At 38.0% G+C, this 20,753-nt stretch overlaps 1 protein-coding gene across 1 annotated transcript in view; it reads right to left on the bottom strand.

Moving 5' to 3' along the window:
* LOC112304861 (phospholipid-transporting ATPase ABCA3-like) overlaps window positions 1-16,419 on the bottom strand; it is a 298,559-nt gene extending 282,140 nt beyond the window's left edge. Inside the window, exons 1-4 of the mRNA XM_024560544.2 lie at window positions 16,360-16,419; window positions 15,693-15,954; window positions 6,237-6,364; window positions 4,434-4,581 (exon numbers count right to left, since the gene is read on the bottom strand). Coding sequence (XP_024416312.2) covers window positions 4,434-4,581; window positions 6,237-6,364; window positions 15,693-15,954; window positions 16,360-16,419 — 598 coding nt within the window. The remainder of the gene's footprint in view (window positions 1-4,433; window positions 4,582-6,236; window positions 6,365-15,692; window positions 15,955-16,359) is intronic.
* Between the last annotated feature and the right edge of the window lie 4,334 nt (window positions 16,420-20,753).

Here is a 20,753-nt window from a genome sequence, read left to right as displayed (position 1 = left end):
TCCCGTGGTGACTTGGGATATTTGCTGACACACCCCTGGACCCAGTGCTAATAAAAGCCAGGATTTTAGAGCAGCTTGGCCCACCCTGGTTGCAACCAAGCCTGGAGGTATCATCCACAAACTGTGGATCACTTGTAGCTTTGAACAGGCTGCCAAGGGCTAGACATAGACAGCACCTGACATTGGCTTACAATAGCCTCAGACAACATTAGAGCCATATCCAAAGGGAGAGCCCAGCAGATAAGCACTAAACTGTGCTGAGATGAATTCCACTTTGTTCTTTTTAATATTTTTTTCTTTTTCATAGCCTTTTTGTTTTTTCTTTTTCTTCTATTTTTGTTGCTCTATTTTTTTCTTTCATATCTTTTATTTTACTCTTACCCTTGGTTACTCCATTGTTCACTTCTTCTTTCTATTTCTTATTTTTGCTATTTTTCTCTTTCTTTGTCCTTTTTTCCTGTTTTCCTCTTTCTATTCATTACCATATTAGTTCTGTTCCTATTCTACTCTTATAATCACTTTTCTTTCCATTTGTCTTTTCTTATTCTTTTTTCCTTTCTCTACTATTCCATTTCCCTTTCCAGTTTTATTTTAATTCACTCTTTAGTTGTGGAGTTTGCTGTTGTTTTTGGAGGGATTTTTGTTTTGTTTTGTTTTGCTTTGTTCTGTCAGTACCTGTACAGCAGCATACAAGATGTGGTGGGGGTTGAGCCTCTCAGCCAGCCAGCCAGCTGGAGGGGAGATTCCCACCAGCAAATAGACCAACAACAATCAGAACCCAAATACAATAGGAGAGTCCTTATAACCCACACAAAGGAGATTCCTAGAGTATCCAGTTGAGGAGTTCAAGGAAGATGCCCCACTGGGTTCCACAGGACTCCTAACACATAAGGCCACCCCACCAAGACAGTGAGTCAAAGCAGATCTATCTGAAACATAGAAAGAAAAATAGACAGCTAAAATGGAAAGACAAAGAAACAACCTCCAAACAAAAGGAGGAGTTCCCTCCCCCAAAAAGAGCTAAATGAAATTGAGGAGAGCAAATTGTCAGACATAGATTTCAAGTAATGGTTATAATTCTGCTCAATGAACTTAATGAAAACTATGTGATCAGGAAAAGGGACATAGAAACTATGAATAAGAACCAGATGGAAGTGAAGAATGCAATATCTGAAATGAAGAATAAACTAGAAGGAATTAAAAGCAGGCTAGACAAAGCAGAAGATCTAATTAATGAGTTGGAAGACAAGGTAAAAAAACCAAAAAAAACACCCAGTCAGAGCAATAAAATGAAGAAAGACTTAAAAAGAATGAGGACAGTTTAAGGGAGCTTTGGGACAACATGAAATGTATCAATGTTTGCATCATAGGGATACCAGAAGGAGAAGAAAGGAAACAAGTTATAGAAAACCTATTGGAAGAAATAATGACAGAAAACTTCCCTAACCTAGTGAAGTAAATAATAACTGTCTTCTTAGTATTTCTGTGTAAGTTAAGGTTATATTAAGGATAAGATTGTATGGAAACAAGTAGATAACTGAACAATAAAAATAGGGCATAGGTGCTTTAATCAATTATTTTACTAACATGCTCTAATTTTATGTCATGCACATATTTAATTGTGTTGGTACACATACAAGGATTTTTAGCTGCAAGTGCAGAAGGCTGAATTAATCATACTCCCCAGTTCATGACCCAATGACTTCTTTATGCCCCTCAACCCTCTTATTTGTTTATTCTTTTATATTCTTTTTTCCCCTTGCCTCTGTCTTATTTCCATTAGCAACATTCCTAATGTGTTTGATGAGTATCCTTCTGCTTGTATGTGTTCTTATAAAACTTATAAAAGCATTTTGTTTGAATATATTTCAACTTGTATAAATGAAATTGAGTTATAAACTTTATTTTATCAGTTCTATGTTTTTTAAAAGATGTTATTTATTTTTTAGGGAGAAGGGAAGGGAGGGAGAGAGAGGGGGAGAGAAACATTGATGTGTGAGAGAAACATCAATCAGTTGCTTCTTGCGTGCCCCCTACCAGGGACCTGGCATGCAAACCCAGGCATGTGCCCTGACCAGAAATTGAACCAATACCTTTAGGTTTGTGGGACAATGCCCAACCCTCTGAGCCACACCAGTCAAGACTTCAATTCTATGTTTTTAAGATGATGCTATGCATACATCTAGTCCAATCTTTCTAATCAGTTTGTCTTGATTGCCTCTTACTCCTTGCCACCACAAACAACGCTGTCAGAAAGATTCTTATGAATGCAGAAAAGAATTTTTTAGTGTTTAGACTCATGAACACATTTTTAATTTGGTTATTGCGGTAGTCTGAATGTTTGTGTCCATCCAAAATTCGTATGTTGAAATCCTAATCTCAAAGGTGATTGTATTAGTAGGAGGGACATTTGGGAGATGGTTAAGTCATGAGACTGGAGCCCTCATGAATGGATTTAGTGCTCTTACAACAGAGGAACAAAAACGAATAGGCTATGAACCAGGAAGGGGATCATCATCACAATATGACCCTGCTGGTGCCTTGATCTTGGGATTCCCAGTCTCCAAATTTCTGTTATTTACAAACTTCCCAGTTGTTGCATTTTGTTATAACAGTCAAATAGACTAAGACAGCCATGACCAGACTGCTCCCAAGAATGGCCCTCTTTCCATCAGTGCATTTGGTTTTCCACATATCACATCCCTTGTAGGGAACTGTTCCACACTTGGGAAATGTAGCCCAGCCCCTACTCAGAAAAGCCAGTGGGTGTGAGGTCTGGAACACAGGACCCATGCCCATGGACAGGTTCTCTGGTAGGGAATCAGGCCTGCATTGTACCTAGGCTGCTATGAGACTTGCTTTTGCTAAAACTCCCTCTCCCTGGATTGAAGCAGCAAATGTTTACTGAGTATCTTTAACTTCCTAAAGTCTGTGCTAAACCTCCCAAGTATGGAGTGTAACCAATTCACCTACTTTTCCCCTTGATCTGTAACATCCTTCTCTTTGAACTAATGAGCAACATTCTTTCCTTTGTTATCTGTAAAAGGTAATCACCTACGGCGAACCTGTGCATAGTAAATGAGGATCATCCTTGATGGAATGTACCCAGAAAAGCAATAAAGGCCTGTCCAGACAGGAGTCTGGCTCTCTCTGGCCCTTTCACTCTCTCTCTCACTTAGAGAGTGGACATGCCTTCCCTTTTTCTCCACAAGATTTCTGCAGTCCATGTGAATTTTTCCACTGCAGCCACAACACACGGATCGTGCGGGCCAGGATCTGCATCAATCCCTGGAAACTCTTATCATTATCAAGCTTTCTAAGTTTTTCTCCAGTTTAGCCCTTATGAAGTAATACCTTATGCTAAATTCATAATAAAGGGCCATAAGCTGAAAAGGACATGACTCTCCTTTAAATTTTATGACTGAAAAAACATTCAAAATATTTTTAAAGAAAATAATAATAATATGGAACATGATCCTACCACCCTAACACAGCAAATGTTTTCCTATTTAGAGATCTATCCTAATTTTGTGCTGATGAATATGTAGTTTACATAACTATAATCTCAAAATAGAGTTTGTTTTTTAAAGACTGCATAATTATCTGTCAAGTTATATTTTAAACTTTTATTATTCACTTACCATATTTAAGATGTAGGCTATTTCAATTTTTTAAAAAGATTTTGTTTATTTACCTTTAGAGACAGGGGAAGGGAGGGAGAAAGAGAGAGAGAGAGAGAGAAACATCAATGTGCAAGAGAAACATCTGTTGGTTGCCTCTCACACACTCCCAACTGGGGACCTGGTTCACAACCCAGGCATGTGCCCTGACCAGGAATCGAACTGATGACCTTTCACTTTATGGGACAATACTGAACACACTGAGCCACATCTGTCAGGGCAGTTATTTCGAATTTTTAAGAATTATGTTAAATTGGTTATAGCTTGTTTCTCTTGCTAAATAATATCCCCAGGGTAAATCTGCATTATTATTGGCAAAAGCAAAGCTCCACATTAAAGAGTTTTTAATGGTAGTCTGTGTAGTAAATTTTAAATTACCATAGCTATATTAAAAACTGTTCATCAGCCCAAACAGACTACTATACCATATCATTACGATTATTTAGTCTGTGTCAGTACCTAGAAATGTGTATAGTAAGTCATTAAAGTCAAAATTTCACAAGTAAATCTACACAAAATATAAGGCTATACAATTATAATGATTAGGTAAAGAAAACATATTGTTTCAATGTGTAGGATTTTTCATATGAGTTTTTTGACACTTAAAATTTTAAATGAAAAAAAATCACCAGCATAGTAAGATAAAAATAAAATATTTTCAACAAAATTTTCAGAAATATGCATATAAATATGTGATGGTTCTTACTGTAAAAGTAGGATTATTCAAGTACGTGTAGTTAAAGATATGCTCACCAGGACTCCCCCCACTTGAGTCATATTCATTTCTGGGTCCCATCGAAGGAGATGTTGGAAAGAGAGCATCCGTTTCCCAGCTTCTGAGTCGGAAAAAACCCACATACTTGTTCCTCTGAAAACTACTAAAACGCAGATAATATTTTACCTACAAGTAGCAAGTAGAAACAAGCATTATCTATAAAAAAGATAATTAAGCAGAATGAGAAACAAAAAGAAAATTAACGTACATTTATGAATAGGTGATTGTAAGGCGGACTGATAAGCAGCACCAAAGTGAATCCTGAACATCAGAAATTGAGAGCACACTTACCATAAGGCTACTATGGGCTTTGGATATGGTTTGCAGATGTATTTTCTCCTAAGTAACTGATATACACGCTAAAATGAAATGTACCAAAAGGTGTTATTAGATTCTCTTCCCATGGTGTCAGACAAGTGTTTTGTGAGGAAAATCTTCCTCTCCTAAAAGCAATTGTTAACATAAGAATCCTACTTGAAGAAAAAAAAAAGAATCCTACTTGAGGATAGAAGAAGAATGTATTATAATGTAAATGTGGAGTGTTAGATAATTTAATTTTTATATAAAAGAAAACACTAATTCTAGAGAATTGCATAAACTTCAATGTAGGTCATGATGGGCCTAAATAACTTTATATGGGAATAGTCCAGCAGTTGCTGAAAGTGAGAAGGGTCATGCCAGAGGAGTCAGTAAGATTAGGAGGAACAAACAGATGCCATAAATCAAGGTAAATATTCATATGGTCAATTGTCAAGACAAAGGTACTTATTAAGAACTTATTACATGTTGAAGGATTAAGACATAGCCCCTATTAACAAGGAGCACAAATTCTAATTGAAGGGGAGTGGGTGTAGTTAGAAGAGATACTGTACAGCTATCTCTTCTAATTCACAGTAGCAATCTTAAGGGTAAGTAAGAGTAATAAGCCAAGTGAGAGGAACAGGGTAATGGAGATTATAGGCAGAAGTTTATATTTGCACCAAAACATTTTGACCAGGCTCTACATAAGCTGTTAAACCCACATCAGTATCAGTCTACATTTCAGTCACTTGAAGAGTTCACATCTATGAAAGGAGTTGAGGGAGTGAGTGATGGGACAGAACAAGAAGATTGCCACAACCCTATTTACAACCCAGTGGTTTTACTTACTTTTTAATTCTGTGCACAACCAGCTGTATCTTAAATGCAGGATTTGGGTTCCATGCATACTCTAGTTATTTCCTCAGCACCAGAAACACTAAGTTGAAAGGACTGTCATTGCCTCTTCTTGGTAACTGTTATCAGAATCCTCTTCAGTGTCTACATGTGTACAGATTCTAATCCAGCCTGGCTAAGCCTTAGCACTATTTTCTAGAGTTAGCTTTAGAAATGATGAGATTTATTCCAAAGAAAGAGGAAAGTGTTCTGGTTGTGTTCTATGCTAGTGAAGCTGCATCTGCTTTATCATATTGGGTCTCTTTACCAAGAAAATGTGCACTGTTTCACCATGATGTACAGAGCTGGAGATTGTGGCCATATCAGATACAGCAGAAAATGTTTCCTATGATTCTCACTTATAAATAGAAGACCTGGTAGGTGTGAATTCAATTCTTTCTGCATCAGAATGAAGCACTGGTAAATGGGCACTGAAGTGATTTAGATTTGCTGTGCTCTGCTATGTATAAGAAGTATGATCTTGGGCAAGTCAGTCTCCCACTTACAAAATACAATAATGATACCTCCATTAAATCTCTGGAAACTAGAAGTTACAACTATGAGGTTTCTATGTAAAACTTTCTTACCTTAAGTGGCAGGGGATCATCACTATTTTTGAACTCATGGTCAAAAACAAAAGCAACCATCACTCTTTCAGAGTTATTCTCTTGCTTCATGTAATCTTCAAAATCTCTTTCTGAAGAAAAGCCTTGAACTTGTAGAGAGAGAAAAATCTGATGTGTGAGCTGACCACATAAGAGCAAAGTGTCTGACAGCCCTTCCTATGTTTAAAATGGAATAACACTACGTGGATGAAAAGCTATCAAAATATAATATATTTTAAAACACTGTTGCTGAAACATTGGCATAACAAACTAAGAGAGATTTGGAATGAATAAAAATTTTTAGGAGTTTTAAAAGTTTTATTACAAGCTTAGAATATAATTACTCATTATAATAACTGCTCATTGGAGAAAGGCTAAGGAATGGAGATGCTTCACATTGTGTTTTGAAATTTCCACCTTGAAGGGAAATAAGAACAAAACTGATCTATACAGTCTATTCAAAGGCCCATACCATGGGAATATACAATATCTAAATTAGAAATACTCAGAAACAGAAATAAAGCCACTTCATAGTTTTAATATTTGAGGAAACTAAGTTTCAATATTTGAAGTGATCCATCAATGAATTTAGCATAAATTAAAGTTAACCTAATTGAATTTTTAATAGGCATCATTTGTAGATCTAAGACAAAATATTAATATTTAATCATTTAAATATCTGTATGTGAGTTTGTATACATTACACATTTTCTTAGGAGTAAACATGTTTTTTTCTTAAATTGTCAGATTTGGTCAATAGGAGCCTATAACATGTTTTTGATGTAAATGGAATAACAAAGGCTTCAACAGCCCATATGCGCATGTGAAGTACCATGCATTCTTTTTTTAAGTATATTTTACTGGTTATGCTATTACAGTTTTCCCATTTTTTCACCCCTTTATCCCCGCTCTGCCCTGCACCCCCACACTCTCTAGCATTCCCCTCTTAGTTCATGTCCATTGGTTGTACACATAGGTTCATACATGTATAAGTACATATAAGTTTCCTATACCATTCTTAACCTCTCCCCATATATTTTATGCCTACCAATTATACTTCTTATTCCCTGTACCTTCTCCTTACTATTCTTCCCCTCTCCCACTGAAAAACCTCCATGTGATCTCCATTTCTCTGGTTTTGTTCCTCTTCTAGTTGTTTGCTTAATTTTGTTTTGTTTTGTTTTTTAGGTTCAGTTGTTGATAGTTATGAGTTTGTTGTCATTTTATTGTTCACAGTTTTTGATCTTCTTCTATTTCTTAGATAAGTCCCTTTAACATTTCATATAATACGGACTTGGTAATGATAAACTCCTTTAACTTTACCTTACCTGGGAAGTACTTTATATGTCTTTCCATTTTAAATGATTGCTTTGATGGATAGAGCAAACTTGGATGTAGGTCCTTGCCTTTCAGAACTTCAAATACTTCTTTCCAGCCTCTTCTTGCACGTAAGATTTCTTTTGAGAAAACAGTCTTATGGGAACTCCTTTGTAGGTAACTCTCTCCTTTCCTCTTGATGATTTTAAAATGCTCTCTTTATCTTTAATCTTGGCTGACTTAATTATGATGTATCTTGGTGTGTTCCTCCTTGGGTTCAATTTCTTTGGGACTCAATGGGCTCCCTGGATTTCCTGGAAGTCTATTTCCTTTGCCAGATTGGGGAAGTCTTCCTTCATTATGTATTCAAATAAGTTTTCAATTTCTTGCTCTTCCTCTTCTCCTTCTGGCACCACTATGATTTGGATGTTAGAGCACTTAAAGTCGTCCCAGAAGTTTCTAAGCCTCTCCTCTTTTTTTTTGAATTCTTATTTCTTCATTCTGTTCCAGTTGGATATTTATTACTTCCTTTTGTTCCAAATCATTGATTTGAGTCCCAGTTTCCTTAGTTCACTGTTGGTTCCCTGTGTGTTTTGCTTTATTTCACTTTGGGTAACCTTCATTTCTTCCTTCTTTTTTTTATGGTAAAGCAATTTTTAAATATATTTTATTGATTATGCTATTACAGTTGTCCCATTTTTCTCCCCTTTATTCACCTCTGCCCTGCACCCTCCTCCCACCCACATTGCCTTCCTTAGATCATGTCCATGGGTCATACACATAAGTTCTTTGTCTTCTACATTTCCTATGCTACTCTTAAACTCCCCCTATTTTCTACCTACCATTTCTGCTACTTATTCCCTGTATCTTTTTCCCCATTCTCCCCCTTCCCATTTCCTGCTGATAACCCTCTATGTGATCTCCACTTCTGTGATTATGTTCCTGCTCTAGTTGTTTGCTTAGTTTGTTTGTTTCTTTCTTTCTGCTGCATAGTATTTCATTATGTACTGTAATTTTTTGATTCACTCATTTACTGATGGGCACCTAGGTTGCTTCCAGAACTTGGCTATTGTAAATTCTGCCTCTATGAACATTGGGGTGCATAGGTTCTTTTGAATTAGTATTTAAGGATTCTTAGGGTATAATCCCAGCAGCAAAATTGCCGGGTCAAAAGGCAGTTCCATTTTTAGTTTTTTGAGGAAGTTCCATAGTGTTTTACACAGTGGCTGCACCACTCTGCATTCCCACCAACAGTGTACTAGGGTTCCCTTTATTCCGCAGCCTTGTCAGAACTTACTGTTTATTTATTTGTTTATGATGTAATATGTAACAAAGTATAGTAGTAGGTCACAGTAATCAAAACACTGGTACTGGCATAAGAACAGACACATAGATAAACAGAATACAATAGAGAGCTGAGAAATAAACCCAAGTCACTATGGTCAATTAATATTTGACATAGGGTCAGAAGCATAAAATGGGGTACCACAGCCTCTTCAACAAATGGTGTGGGGAGACCTGAACAGCTACATGCAAAAAGAAAAAAGAAAAGGAAAGAAGCTCAACCACCAAATTATACCATGTAAGACAATAAATTCAAGATGAATAAAGACTTAACTATAAGTCATGTCACCATAAAAGTCCTAGAGGAGAATATAGGCAGGAAAATGTCAGACATTCCACACAGCAATGTTTTCACTGATATCTCCCCTATAGCAAGGAACATAGGGGAAAGAATAATCAAATGGTACGTTAAATCAAAATAAAAAAGATTCTGCATGTCTAAAGAGAACATCAGCAAAATGAAAAGAGGGTCAGCATGTGGGAAAATATATTTGCAAAAAATAACTCAGAAAAGTGTTTATCTGAGCTCCCAGCCAAGATGGAGGTGTAGGTAGACACACTGTGCCTCCTCGCAAAACCAAAAGAAGGACAACAACAATTTAAAGACAAAAACCAACCAGAACTGACAGAAAATCGAACTGTATGAAAGTCCAACAACAAAGGATATAAAGAAGAAACATTCATCCAGACTAGTAGAAGGGGCGGAGACTGACAGCTGGGTAGAGAGGACATGTGGCAAGGCAGCACCTGGCGGACCCGCAAGGTGGCAGACTGTGAAACAGGGCAGGCAAGGCTGCAGCTGCCAAACCCCACAAGGTGGTGGCTGGTGGACCCTGCAGCCCCACATTCGCACACAGATAAACCAGGAGGAAAGGAGGGGGCGCAAAACAGACCATGCAATCAAGGGCTCCAGCGCAGGGAAATAAAGCCTCAAACCTCTGATTGAAAACACCTGTGGGAGTTGAGGCAGCAGTGGGAGAAACTCCCAGCCTCACAGGAGAGTTCGTGGGAGAGACCCACAAGGGCCTAGAGTGTGCACAAGCCCACCCACTCGGGAATCTGCACTAGGGGGGCCCAGTTTGATTGTGGGTAGCAGAGGGAGTGACTGAAATCAGGCAGAGAGTGGAGCAAGTGCCATTGCTCCACCTAGGCCCCTCCCCCATGTACAGCATTACAGTGCAGCGAAACAGTGTTACCCTGTCCCAGTGAACACCTAAGGTTCCACCCCTTTTCATAACAGGCATGCCAAGACAAAAAAAAAAAAAAAATGGCCCCAATGAAAGAACAGATCAAAGATCCAGAAAAAACACAACTAAGCAATGAAGAGATACCCAACCTATCAGGTGCACAGTTCAAAACACTAGTAATCAGGATGCTCACAGAATTGGTTGAATTTGGTCACGAATTAGATGAAAAAACGAAGGTTATGCTAAGAGAAACAAAGGAAAATGTACAGGGAACCAATAGTGAGGCCAAGGAAACTGGGACTCAAATCAATGGTGTGGACCAGAAGGAAGAAAGAAACATCCAACCAGAAAAGAATGAAGAAACAAGAATTCAAAAAACTGAAGAGAGGCTTAGGAACCTCCAGGACATCTTGAAACGTTCCAACATCCAAATTATAGGGGTGCCAGAAGGAGAAGAGGAAGAGCAAGAAATTGAAAACTTCTTTGAACAAATAATGAAGGAGGACTTCCCCAATCTGGCAAAGGAAATAGACTTCCAGGAAGTCCAGGAAGCTCAGAGTCCCAAGGAAGCTGGACCCAAGGAGGAACACATGAAGGTACATCATAATTACATTAGCCAAGTTTACACAGGAGAGAATCTTAGAAACAGCAAGAGAAAAGGACATAGTTACCTACCAAGGAGTTCCCATAAGACTGTCAGCTGATTTCTCCAAAGAGACCGTACAGACAAGAAGGGGCTGGCAAGAAGTATTCAAAGTCATGAAAGGCAAGGACCTACATCCAAGGTTACTGTATCCAGCAAAGCTATCATTTAGAATGGAAGGGCATATAAAGTACTTCTCTGATAAGGTCAAGTTAAAGGAGTTCATCATCACCAAGCCCTTATTATATGAAATGTTAAAGGGATTTATCTAAGAAAAAGAATATAAAAAATATGAACTGTAAAAATTACAGCAAACTCATAGTTATTAACAACCACACCTAAAACAACTAGAACAGGAACAGAACCACAGAAATGGAGACCACATGGAGGGTTATCAGTGGGGTAGTGGGAGGGGGAGAGAGGTGGGAAAGGTACAGAGAACAAGTAGCATAATGGTAGGTAGAAAATAGACAGGGGAAGGGTAAGAATAGTATAGGAAATGTAGAAGCCAAAGAACTTAGAAGTATGACCCATGGATATGAACTATGGGGGGCGGATATGGGAGGGAGGGGGTGGGCAGGATGCAGTGGAGTGAAGGGGGTGAAATGTGACAACTGTAATAGCATAATCAATAAATATATTTTTAAAAAGTGTTTATCTCAGAATATAGAGAGAACTCACATGACTCAACGCCAGGAACACAAACAAACCAATTAAAAAATTGGCAAAGCACCTGAACAGACACTTCCTCAAAGAGGACATACAGAGGGCAAAGAAACATATGGAAGCGTGTTTAGCATCACTAGCCATCAGACAGATGCAAATTAAAACCACAATGAGGTCCCATCTCACACCAGTCAGAGTGGCCAACATAAACAAATCCACAAACAAGTGTTGGAGAGGTTGTGGAGAAAAGGGAACCCTAGTACATTGTTGGTGCAAATGCAGACTTGTGTGGCCACTGTGGAAAACAGTATGGAATTTCCTCAGAAAACTAAAAATGGAATTGCCTTTTGACCCAGCAATTCCACTGCTGTGATTATACCCTAGGAATCCTGAAACACTAGTTCAAAAGAACCTATGCATCCCAATGTTCACAGAGGTAGAATTTACAATAGCCAAGTGCTGGAAGCAATCTAGGTCCCCTTCAGTAAATGTGTGGATCAGAAAACTATGGTACATTTACACAATGGAATTCTACGCAGCAGAGAGAAAGAAGGAGCTTATATCCTTTGCAACAGCATGGATGGAACTGGAGAGCATTATGCTAAGTGAAATAAGCCAGGCGGTGAGGGACAAATACCATATGATCTCACCTTTAACTGGAACATAATCAACAAAGAAAAAAGCAAACAAAATATAACCAGAGACATTGAAATTAAGAACAATGTAACAATAACCAGAGGGGAGGCGTGAAGGGAGAGTTGACGGGAGGGTTTTCAGAGCCTACTATAAAGGACACATGGAGAAAACCAAGGGGGAGGATGGAAGCAAGGGAGGGAGGTGTGTTTGGCTGGGCTGTGGGGGACTGGTGTGGGGGAAGTGCAGACAACTGTAATTGAAGAACACTAAAATATTTTTTAAAAAACCTATGATATATTTACACAGTGGAATACTATGTAGCAGAAAGAAGGAACTTCTACCCTTTGTGACAGCATGGATAAAACTGGAGAGCATTATGCTAAGTGAAATAAGCTAGATGGTGAGGGACAAATACCATATGATCTCACCTTTAAGTGGAATGTAATCAAGAAAACAAACAAGCAAGCAAAATATAACCAGAGAAATTCAAAATAAGAAACGGACAGTGACCAGAGGGGAGATGCGAGGGGATAATGGGGGGAAAAGGGTGAAGGGTTTTCAGAAACAACTATAAAGGGCACATGGAGAAAACCAAAGGGGGTGGAATTGGGGGAGGGAGGTGAGGATGGCTGGGCTGGGGGGATTGGTCAGGGAGAAAGGCATAAAACTGTACTTGAACAACAATAACATTTAAAAAAATAAATAAATAAAATAAAATATATAATTGTCTGTTACTGCATTGAGTGATCAAAATTAAAAGCCACATGACCACCAAAAATAATAAGTAAGTAAGTAAATAAATAATTGTAGTGAAAAAAATAAAAGAACAAACTGACAGTAAGCAGTAAGGATTGTGTACAGGCTAAAGGGTGACAGAGGGGATGGGTTGTCAAGGAACATGTATAAAGGACCCATGGACAAAGCCAAGGGAAGGTAGGATTGAGGGTGGGAGGTGTGGGTGGGTGGGGCTGAGGTAATTATTGGCAGGAAAATGGAGACAACTGTACTTGAATAACTATAATAAATGTTTTGAGATGTCATCTCCTCTCAAGGACTCACAAATCCCTTGAGAAACAAAAAAGATTGAACAGATAATGGGGGGGGATGGGAACAACTGTAACTACAAACAATAAAAAATAAATAATGAGTAAAGTTGATTTCAGATATAATAAAAAATAAAAGAAAGAAAAAATACACTACAGAATAAATATATGTGTGTAAAGAAAAGGGGTGCTGGAGAGATGAACAAAAAATTTCTGATGATTTTCATCTTTGGGAGAAACAGGAGAGAAACTGAGTTGAGAAAGTGAGGGTAAGTGACAAATGGAGAACTTTTTATAATGCTTCCATACAGCCTTCCTATAGGAGTCAAGCAACATTTTCATATAAATAATGTTTGAAATAGTTGACCACTGAGCGGGCACCCAGAATGAGTCTCACACTTAGGTGGTGCTTTTGAGTACCTCCTGCACACCATCATGAACCCTTGCAGTTCTACTTACCCAGGTTTAAGCAGCACAACCAGAAACAAGAAAAACTAAGCATCATGGAATTGGATAATGTACTAGAATAATATAAACTAATCACTAATTTTAAAATACTACTACTTTCAATTTCCGGCCAAGATGGAGGCATAGGTAGAAACCCCTCGTGTCCTTGCACAACCAAAAGGAGAATAACAACCAATCTAAAGTGCCAGAAAATCACACTGCATGGAACTCCAACAACCACGGAATTAAAGAAAGAGTCAAACAGAACAACCAGACCTGTAAGATGGTGGATGGAGAGAACCTGTGAAGGAAGGTTGCAGATTCGGGGGGCGGGGCTGGCTAAGAAACCAAGGTGAGACAGTGGACCTTTCCGGGTAGGGGGGAGCTGGCTGTGGCAAGATGGCAGGCTGCATGGGAGGGGTGGACTTAGGGGAAACTGAGACTCAGAGCTTGCTGTGGACTACAGCAGTTGCCTCGATGGGAGAAACTCCCAGTCTCACATGAGAGTTTTTTGAAAAGTGGACTAGAGACCAGCAGGGGAGCTGCACTGTTCCCTCTCTGGCCCCTCCCTCACAAGCAGCTCCACAGCACAGCAAGGAGGGTTGCCCTGTCCTGGTGAATATCTAAGTCCCCACCCCCTTACAACTTAAAAGGGGCCCCGAACAAAGAAATAGGGCCAAAATGAAAGAACAGTGCAAAACCTCAGAAAGAGAGCTAAGCAATGAGGAGATAGCCAACCTATCTGTTGGAGAATTTAAAGCCCTGGTAATCAAAATGCTCACAGATCTGATTGAGCTTGGTTGAAAAGTGAAAGAACAAATGAAAGATACCCAAGATGAAATAAAGCAAAATATTCAGGGAACCATCAGTGACTGGAAGGAAACCAGGACTCAAATCAATAATTTGGAACAAAAGGAAGAAATAAACATCCAACCAGAACAGAATGGAGAAACAAGAATTCAAGAAAGTGAAGAGAGGCTTACAAACCTCCGAGACAACCTGAAATGTTCCAATATCCGAATTATAGGGTTGGCAGAAGAAGAAGAATGACAATGAGAAATTGAAAACGTATTGGAACAAATAATGAAGGAAAACTTCCCCAATCTGGCGAAGGAAATAGACTTTCAGGAACTCCAGAAAGCCCAAGGAGTCCCAAAGAAGTTGGACCCAAAGAGGAACACACCAAGGCATATCATCATTAAATTACTAAAGATTAAAGACAAAAAAAGAATCTTAAAAGCAGCAAGAGGAAAGGAGACAGTTACCTACAAAGGAATGCCCATAAGACAATCAGCTGATTTCTCAAAAGAAACATTACAGGCAAGAACGGACTGGAAAGAAGTATTTGAAGTCATGAAAGGCAAGGACCTAAATCCAAGATTACTCTCTTCAGCAGATATCATTTAGAGTGGAAGGGCAGATAAAGTGCTCCCCAGATAAGGTCAAGTTAAAGGAGTTCATCACCACCAAGCCATTATTGTATGAAATGTTAAAGGGACTTATCTAAGAAAAGAAAGATCAGAAATATAAACAGTAAAATGACAACAAACTCACAACTATCAACAAATGAACCTAAAAAAAGAAAAGAAAGAAAAACAATGAAAACAAAAACTAAGCAAACAACTAGAACAGGAACAGAATCAGAAATGGAGGTCACATGGAGGGTTTTCAGTGGGGAGGCAGAAAGGACGAATAGTGGGGAAAGAATACAGGGAAGAAGTAGCATAATTGGTAGGCATTAAATAGACAGAGAGAGATCAAAAATGGTATAGGAAACAGAGAACTCAAAGAACTTACATGTACAACCCATGGACATGAACTAAGGAGGGGGGAATACTGAACGGTTGCAGGAGTGCAGGGTGGAAGGGTGATAAAGGGAGAAAAATTGGGAAACTGTAATAGCATAATCAATAAAATATACTTAAAAATACTACTACTTGCTTTTGGATCTAGGACTAAATATTTTTATATGAATTTAACTCTCAAGTTTAAAAAGGTCCATAATTTTATACTTAGGGGGTTACTCCATGGTTATAAGGAGGATATCCTACAATGTTTCACTTGAAAGATAATACCCAGTAAAATTGTTGTAAGTGTGACTTCACTGAAACAACTTAATAATGCAATTTTTTTTCAGAAAACCTTAATATCTAACCTTTAAAATTGTAGTGTAAATCTTTTTTCACAGTTTCAACAATATTCTTCACCACAACACTTTTGGAAGGCACAAAAGCGAATTCCCATTGTCCAGAAGAAGGGATCCCTCTGAGGAATGCAGGCAACTCATCAACAGGCTGGAGAGAATAGTTGAAAGGCCCATTCTTCTTTATCACCATAAACTTGCGTGTTAACAAAAGCACACCAGCAAACAGTAATATCAAGATGATTTCAACAACTATAGCAATGAACTGCCTTCTCTAGGAGATGAAAAAAAAAGATTGTTAATTTTCTTAAGAGTATATTAACTTTGCAAATGGCTAATTATTTTATTTTAACAGGCACTTCATAGAAAAAGATATAATTGGCCATAAAAAAGTTCAATATATACTAGCAGAAGTTTCCTGGACTTTTTTTTCTCCTTTCTATGAGTCAGTCTGCTATCATTTCACTCTATGAGGACTCTACATATGAAGAATAGATAACCCCAGTTCTAGAACTGAGAAAAATACAATAGTATGAATTCAATAACAATAAAAATTAAAATAAATAAATAAATAAATAAATAAAATTTTAAAAAAGAAGGAAATACAGTGATGGGGCTATCAGAATTTCCCATTATAATGTCTTAGATGTTGCAAAAGTCCTGTAATAGCTCAACTTACCTTTAAAATAAAATTCTTCCAGAGAAGAACCATAAATTTGTTTAACCCCAACAAGTCCATTCTTCAACTCTATGGAGGAAGTAAAGCTTTTTTAATTAATATTATCTAACAAGATGTAAATTTTAGACAATTACTTAAATTTGAAATACTTAATTTTCTAGTCCAATCATAAAGGATGACAGGAAAAAAATTAAAAATATTTGAGAAGTTGTTTATCCCTACATTTTAAATTTATTCAGCATCTATTAAGCTTATAATTTGTACAAAAACCTTGAAGCACAGACCTATGAGTTATTAATGTGAGTTTCCAGGTAAATTTCATCAGTAGCTTTCCCACTTCTAATGCTAATTCAGAAGCAACACAAAATATAAATCATCACCATCAGCAAAAAACACCCAAAATAATACATAAAATCACATCACACTTGTAAGCCCAACATGCCACTCAATAATTTGTAAGATTAGAAATACCTACATTAACAACATTGCTCATGGGGGCAGATTCATTTTTATATTTAATGAATACATTTTCTGAATATCTACCATGCACCATGTTAAGTGTGGGTGCACAATGGGAAACAAAACAAATCAAACCCTTCCGTCATGGTGTGTGTGGGTGGCATGGTAGATTGTTAATAACCTGGGATCACAGGAAAGACTGTCTAAGTTGACTTCCCAGCCCTACCACTAATTATATAACCTTAAACACTTGATTTAAATGATTGAGGCTACCAGGAAGAGTTGAAATTCATGGCAAACAATGGGAGGCATACCTTATAAATAAGAATAAATGTGAAGGACAGTGGCCTTCACAGGGATTGCAGCCCAATTTCAAATAATTTCAGTTCTTGATACTAGGTGAAGGTTATCCTAGATGCCTATAGGTGCCTGGCATAAAAAATAAATCCTTTCTGGAGAAAAATAATATCATCCTGGTCCTACAAGCAATTTTTCTGAATCTGGGCCAAAATTACCAGGAGCAAAATTTAAAATAACTATGCTTACCATTTTCAAAGCAAAAAATAAAAGGTTTAAAAATAAAAGCTTTAAATAAAAGGTCGCAAATAGGCATTAGATTAGGAATTCAAAGGATGGAGGAAGAGGGGCTCCCAGACCTAAGCAGAGAAGCTAAACTACTAGGAAAAAGATAGGACAATATCTTTGTGACCTAGGAGGAAATTTCTTAAAGTGGAGAGAAAAAGCACAAACCATTAAAAAGGGCTTCATGGCTTCATTAAAATCTAAAACTTCTGCTCATCAAAAACTACCATTGCAAAAATAAGAAGAAAAGACATGGAAGGGGAGAAAATATTTCCAACACATATATCTAACAAAAGACTTGAATTTAGAATATATAAGGTATTTTTACAAGCCAATAATAAAAAAAGATAACAACCCAAACTTTAAAAGCAAAAAAATAAACTTGAATAGACATTTAATAAAAAATCATATATAGAATAATGACATAATCATTCCTCCTCATAATAAAATTGGCTAGTAACAATACATAGACAAGACACCATTATGAAAACCCCAGAATGGAGCTGAGCTGAATGGGTGGCCTCATCTGGCCAGGAAGACTGGTGGGTCCTTGTGCTTCATTTGGGTCCACAGACATTGAGCTCTAATGGCTATGGAACCTGTCTCATGACCCAATCTGTGCAAGGAAGCAAATTAGTTCAGCCACCATGGAATACAGTATGGAGATTTCTCAAAAAATTAAAAGAAGGCCCTGGCCAGGGAGTTCAGCTGGTTAGAGCATCGTCCTGCTTTGCCAAGGTTGTGAGTTGATCTCCAGTCAGGGCACGTACAAGAATCAACCAATGAATACGTAGATGGAACAATAAATTATTGTCTCTCTCCCCACTTCTCTATCTTTCTCTCTCTAAAATAAATCAATAAAAATACTAAAAATAGATCTACCAGTGATGTAGCAATTCCATTTTTAGGTATATATATATCTGAAGGAAAAAAATCATTATCTCAGAAAAATATCTGCACTGACTAGCCACAATCATTGTAGCATTATTTGCATTAGCCAAGACAGGGAAACAACCTATATGTCTATCAACAGATAAATGGATAAAGAAAATGTATATCTATATCTATAGGTCTATACCTATTTATGTCTGTGTGTATATCTATACCTATACCTAGATATGAGGGGTGACCCCAAAAGCTGCAATTTATTTATTAAAATCTGCATATTTATTCTCACATGTTTAAACTTGTCACCTTCAAAGTACTCTCCATTTGATGCAATACACTTATTGAGACTTTTCTCCACTGTTCAAAACAGTTTTTGAACTCATCAATTTTCATGCCTTTCAGTGCTTCTGCCATTTTTTGTTTCACACTTCCACATTGGCAAAATGTTTCCTTTTGAAGACTATTTTCAACCAGGGAAATTAAAAAAAAGTCACTTGGGGTGAGATTTGATGAATAGAGAGGGTGGGGCATGTGGGTCATGCCATCTTTTGGTCAAAAACTGCTGAACACTATGCCTGGTTGGTGTAGCTCAATGGATTGAACATGAGCTTGTGAACCAAAAGGTCGCTGGTTCAATGCCCAGTCAGGGCATATGCCTAGGTCCCCAGTGAGGGACATGTGAGAGGCAACCACACATTGATGTTTTTCTCCTCTTTCTCTTCCCATTCCCCTCTCTCTAAAAATAAATAAATAAAATCTTTTTAAAAAAACTGCTGAACACTCACTGCAACACTCACTGAAGTGTGGGCAGGTGCATTCATAAATCACCCATCACAAAATGGGCAAATACATTGAAAGAATCTTCAAAGAAATTCACTGAAGCCAAATGCAGCCTCTCACAACAACACCAGCTGGTACACCAATACAGATGTTTTCCTAGAACGCTAGTGGGGAAGTCTGTACTACAAGGAGCCCACTCTCCAGAAGATAATTCCAGTTTTGGGGGTCCCACCGTGTGTGTGTGTGTGTATGTGTGTGTATGGAAAATGTCTGGCCATTGTTAATATAACAAGAACGGTTTGAGCAACATCAATGTAGGTTGGCAGCCAAGGTGAATGGACTAGAATGCTCATGCATAAACAACAAGAGGGTGGTAGATGCCATTGAGTGAGTGTGTGTATTGACCATTGTATTCAAAATGTCTGAGCCAGAACAGCAAAGAATATGAATCAAATTTTGTGTTCAGCTTGCACATTCCTCTGCAGAAACTATTTGGATGATTCAGAAGGCTTTTGGGATGATGCAACGAGTTCAGTGCAAATAGAAGTGTGGCACAAATGCTTTAAAGATAGTGGAGAATCTGTTGAAAGTGATCTATGTTCTGGGAGGCCCACAACAAGCAAAACACCTGAGAATGTTGAACATGTATGGGCTGCAATCAACAAAGATCAGTGACAACAGTGCAAGAACTAGAAGCTGATCTGGGGATTCCAAAAACTACTGTTTCTGAGATTTTGATGCAGGGTCTTGGTATGAAACATGTGGCAAAATTCATTCTGTGGCTTCTCCTACCAGAACAGAAGGAATATTGTGTTGCAGTTGCTAATGATGTGATTCAAACCACTAGAAACAAACCAGATTTCCTAAAGAAGGCTATAACCAAGATGAATGGTGGCTTTTTATCCCACAAAGAAGGCCCAGTTCTCCCAATGGAAGTTATCTGGTTCAGCAAAGTCGCAGCAGGATCATGACCATGTTAACTGTGGTTTTTTTATTGGGAAGGTATTATCCATCATGAGTATGCTCCTCCAAGCCTAACAATGAATAAAGAGTACTACCTCAATTTTATTCATTGGTTGAGAGATGCAATGTGATGCAAACAGCCGCAGCTATGGGCAACTGGTGATTGGCAGCTTCATCCAGACAATGCACCTGCTCATGCACCATGTCTAGTGCAGTTTTGGCAAAACATCTAATCACCCAGGTGGCTCAGCCACCCTACAGCCCAGATTTGGTGCCCAAAACTAAAATCTGGCTTTTCCCAAAACTAAAATCACGTTTGAAAGGGAAGAAAATTCAGACTGTTGATGAGATTCATGAAAATACAGTGGGGCAGCTGAGGGCAATTCCAACCAAGGATTTTGCAGAGTGTTTTGAACAGTGGAAGAGATGCTGGGAGAACTGTGTGAGGTCCCAAAGTGCCTACCTGAAGGAAACTGAGGTGTCATTGTCCTATGTACAATGTATCTTTTATCATCTGCAATAAATGTCTCTATCTTTCATAGTACGTGGCTAGAGACTTTCTGAACAGACCTCACATATGCAGTGGAATATTATTCAGCCATAAAAGGGAAATCCTGACATTTTCAACAAGATGTATAACACTGGAGCACATTATGCCAAGTGACATAAGTCAGACAGAGGAAGACAAATACTGTGTGATATCATTTATATGAGGAATCTAA

The sequence above is a fragment of the Desmodus rotundus genome, chromosome 1 (assembly GCF_022682495.2).
Source record: "Desmodus rotundus isolate HL8 chromosome 1, HLdesRot8A.1, whole genome shotgun sequence".
Classification (NCBI taxonomy): domain Eukaryota; kingdom Metazoa; phylum Chordata; class Mammalia; order Chiroptera; family Phyllostomidae; genus Desmodus; species Desmodus rotundus.
Note: the sequence above shows the minus strand (reverse complement) of the source record. Positions and strands in the feature narration are given on the sequence as shown.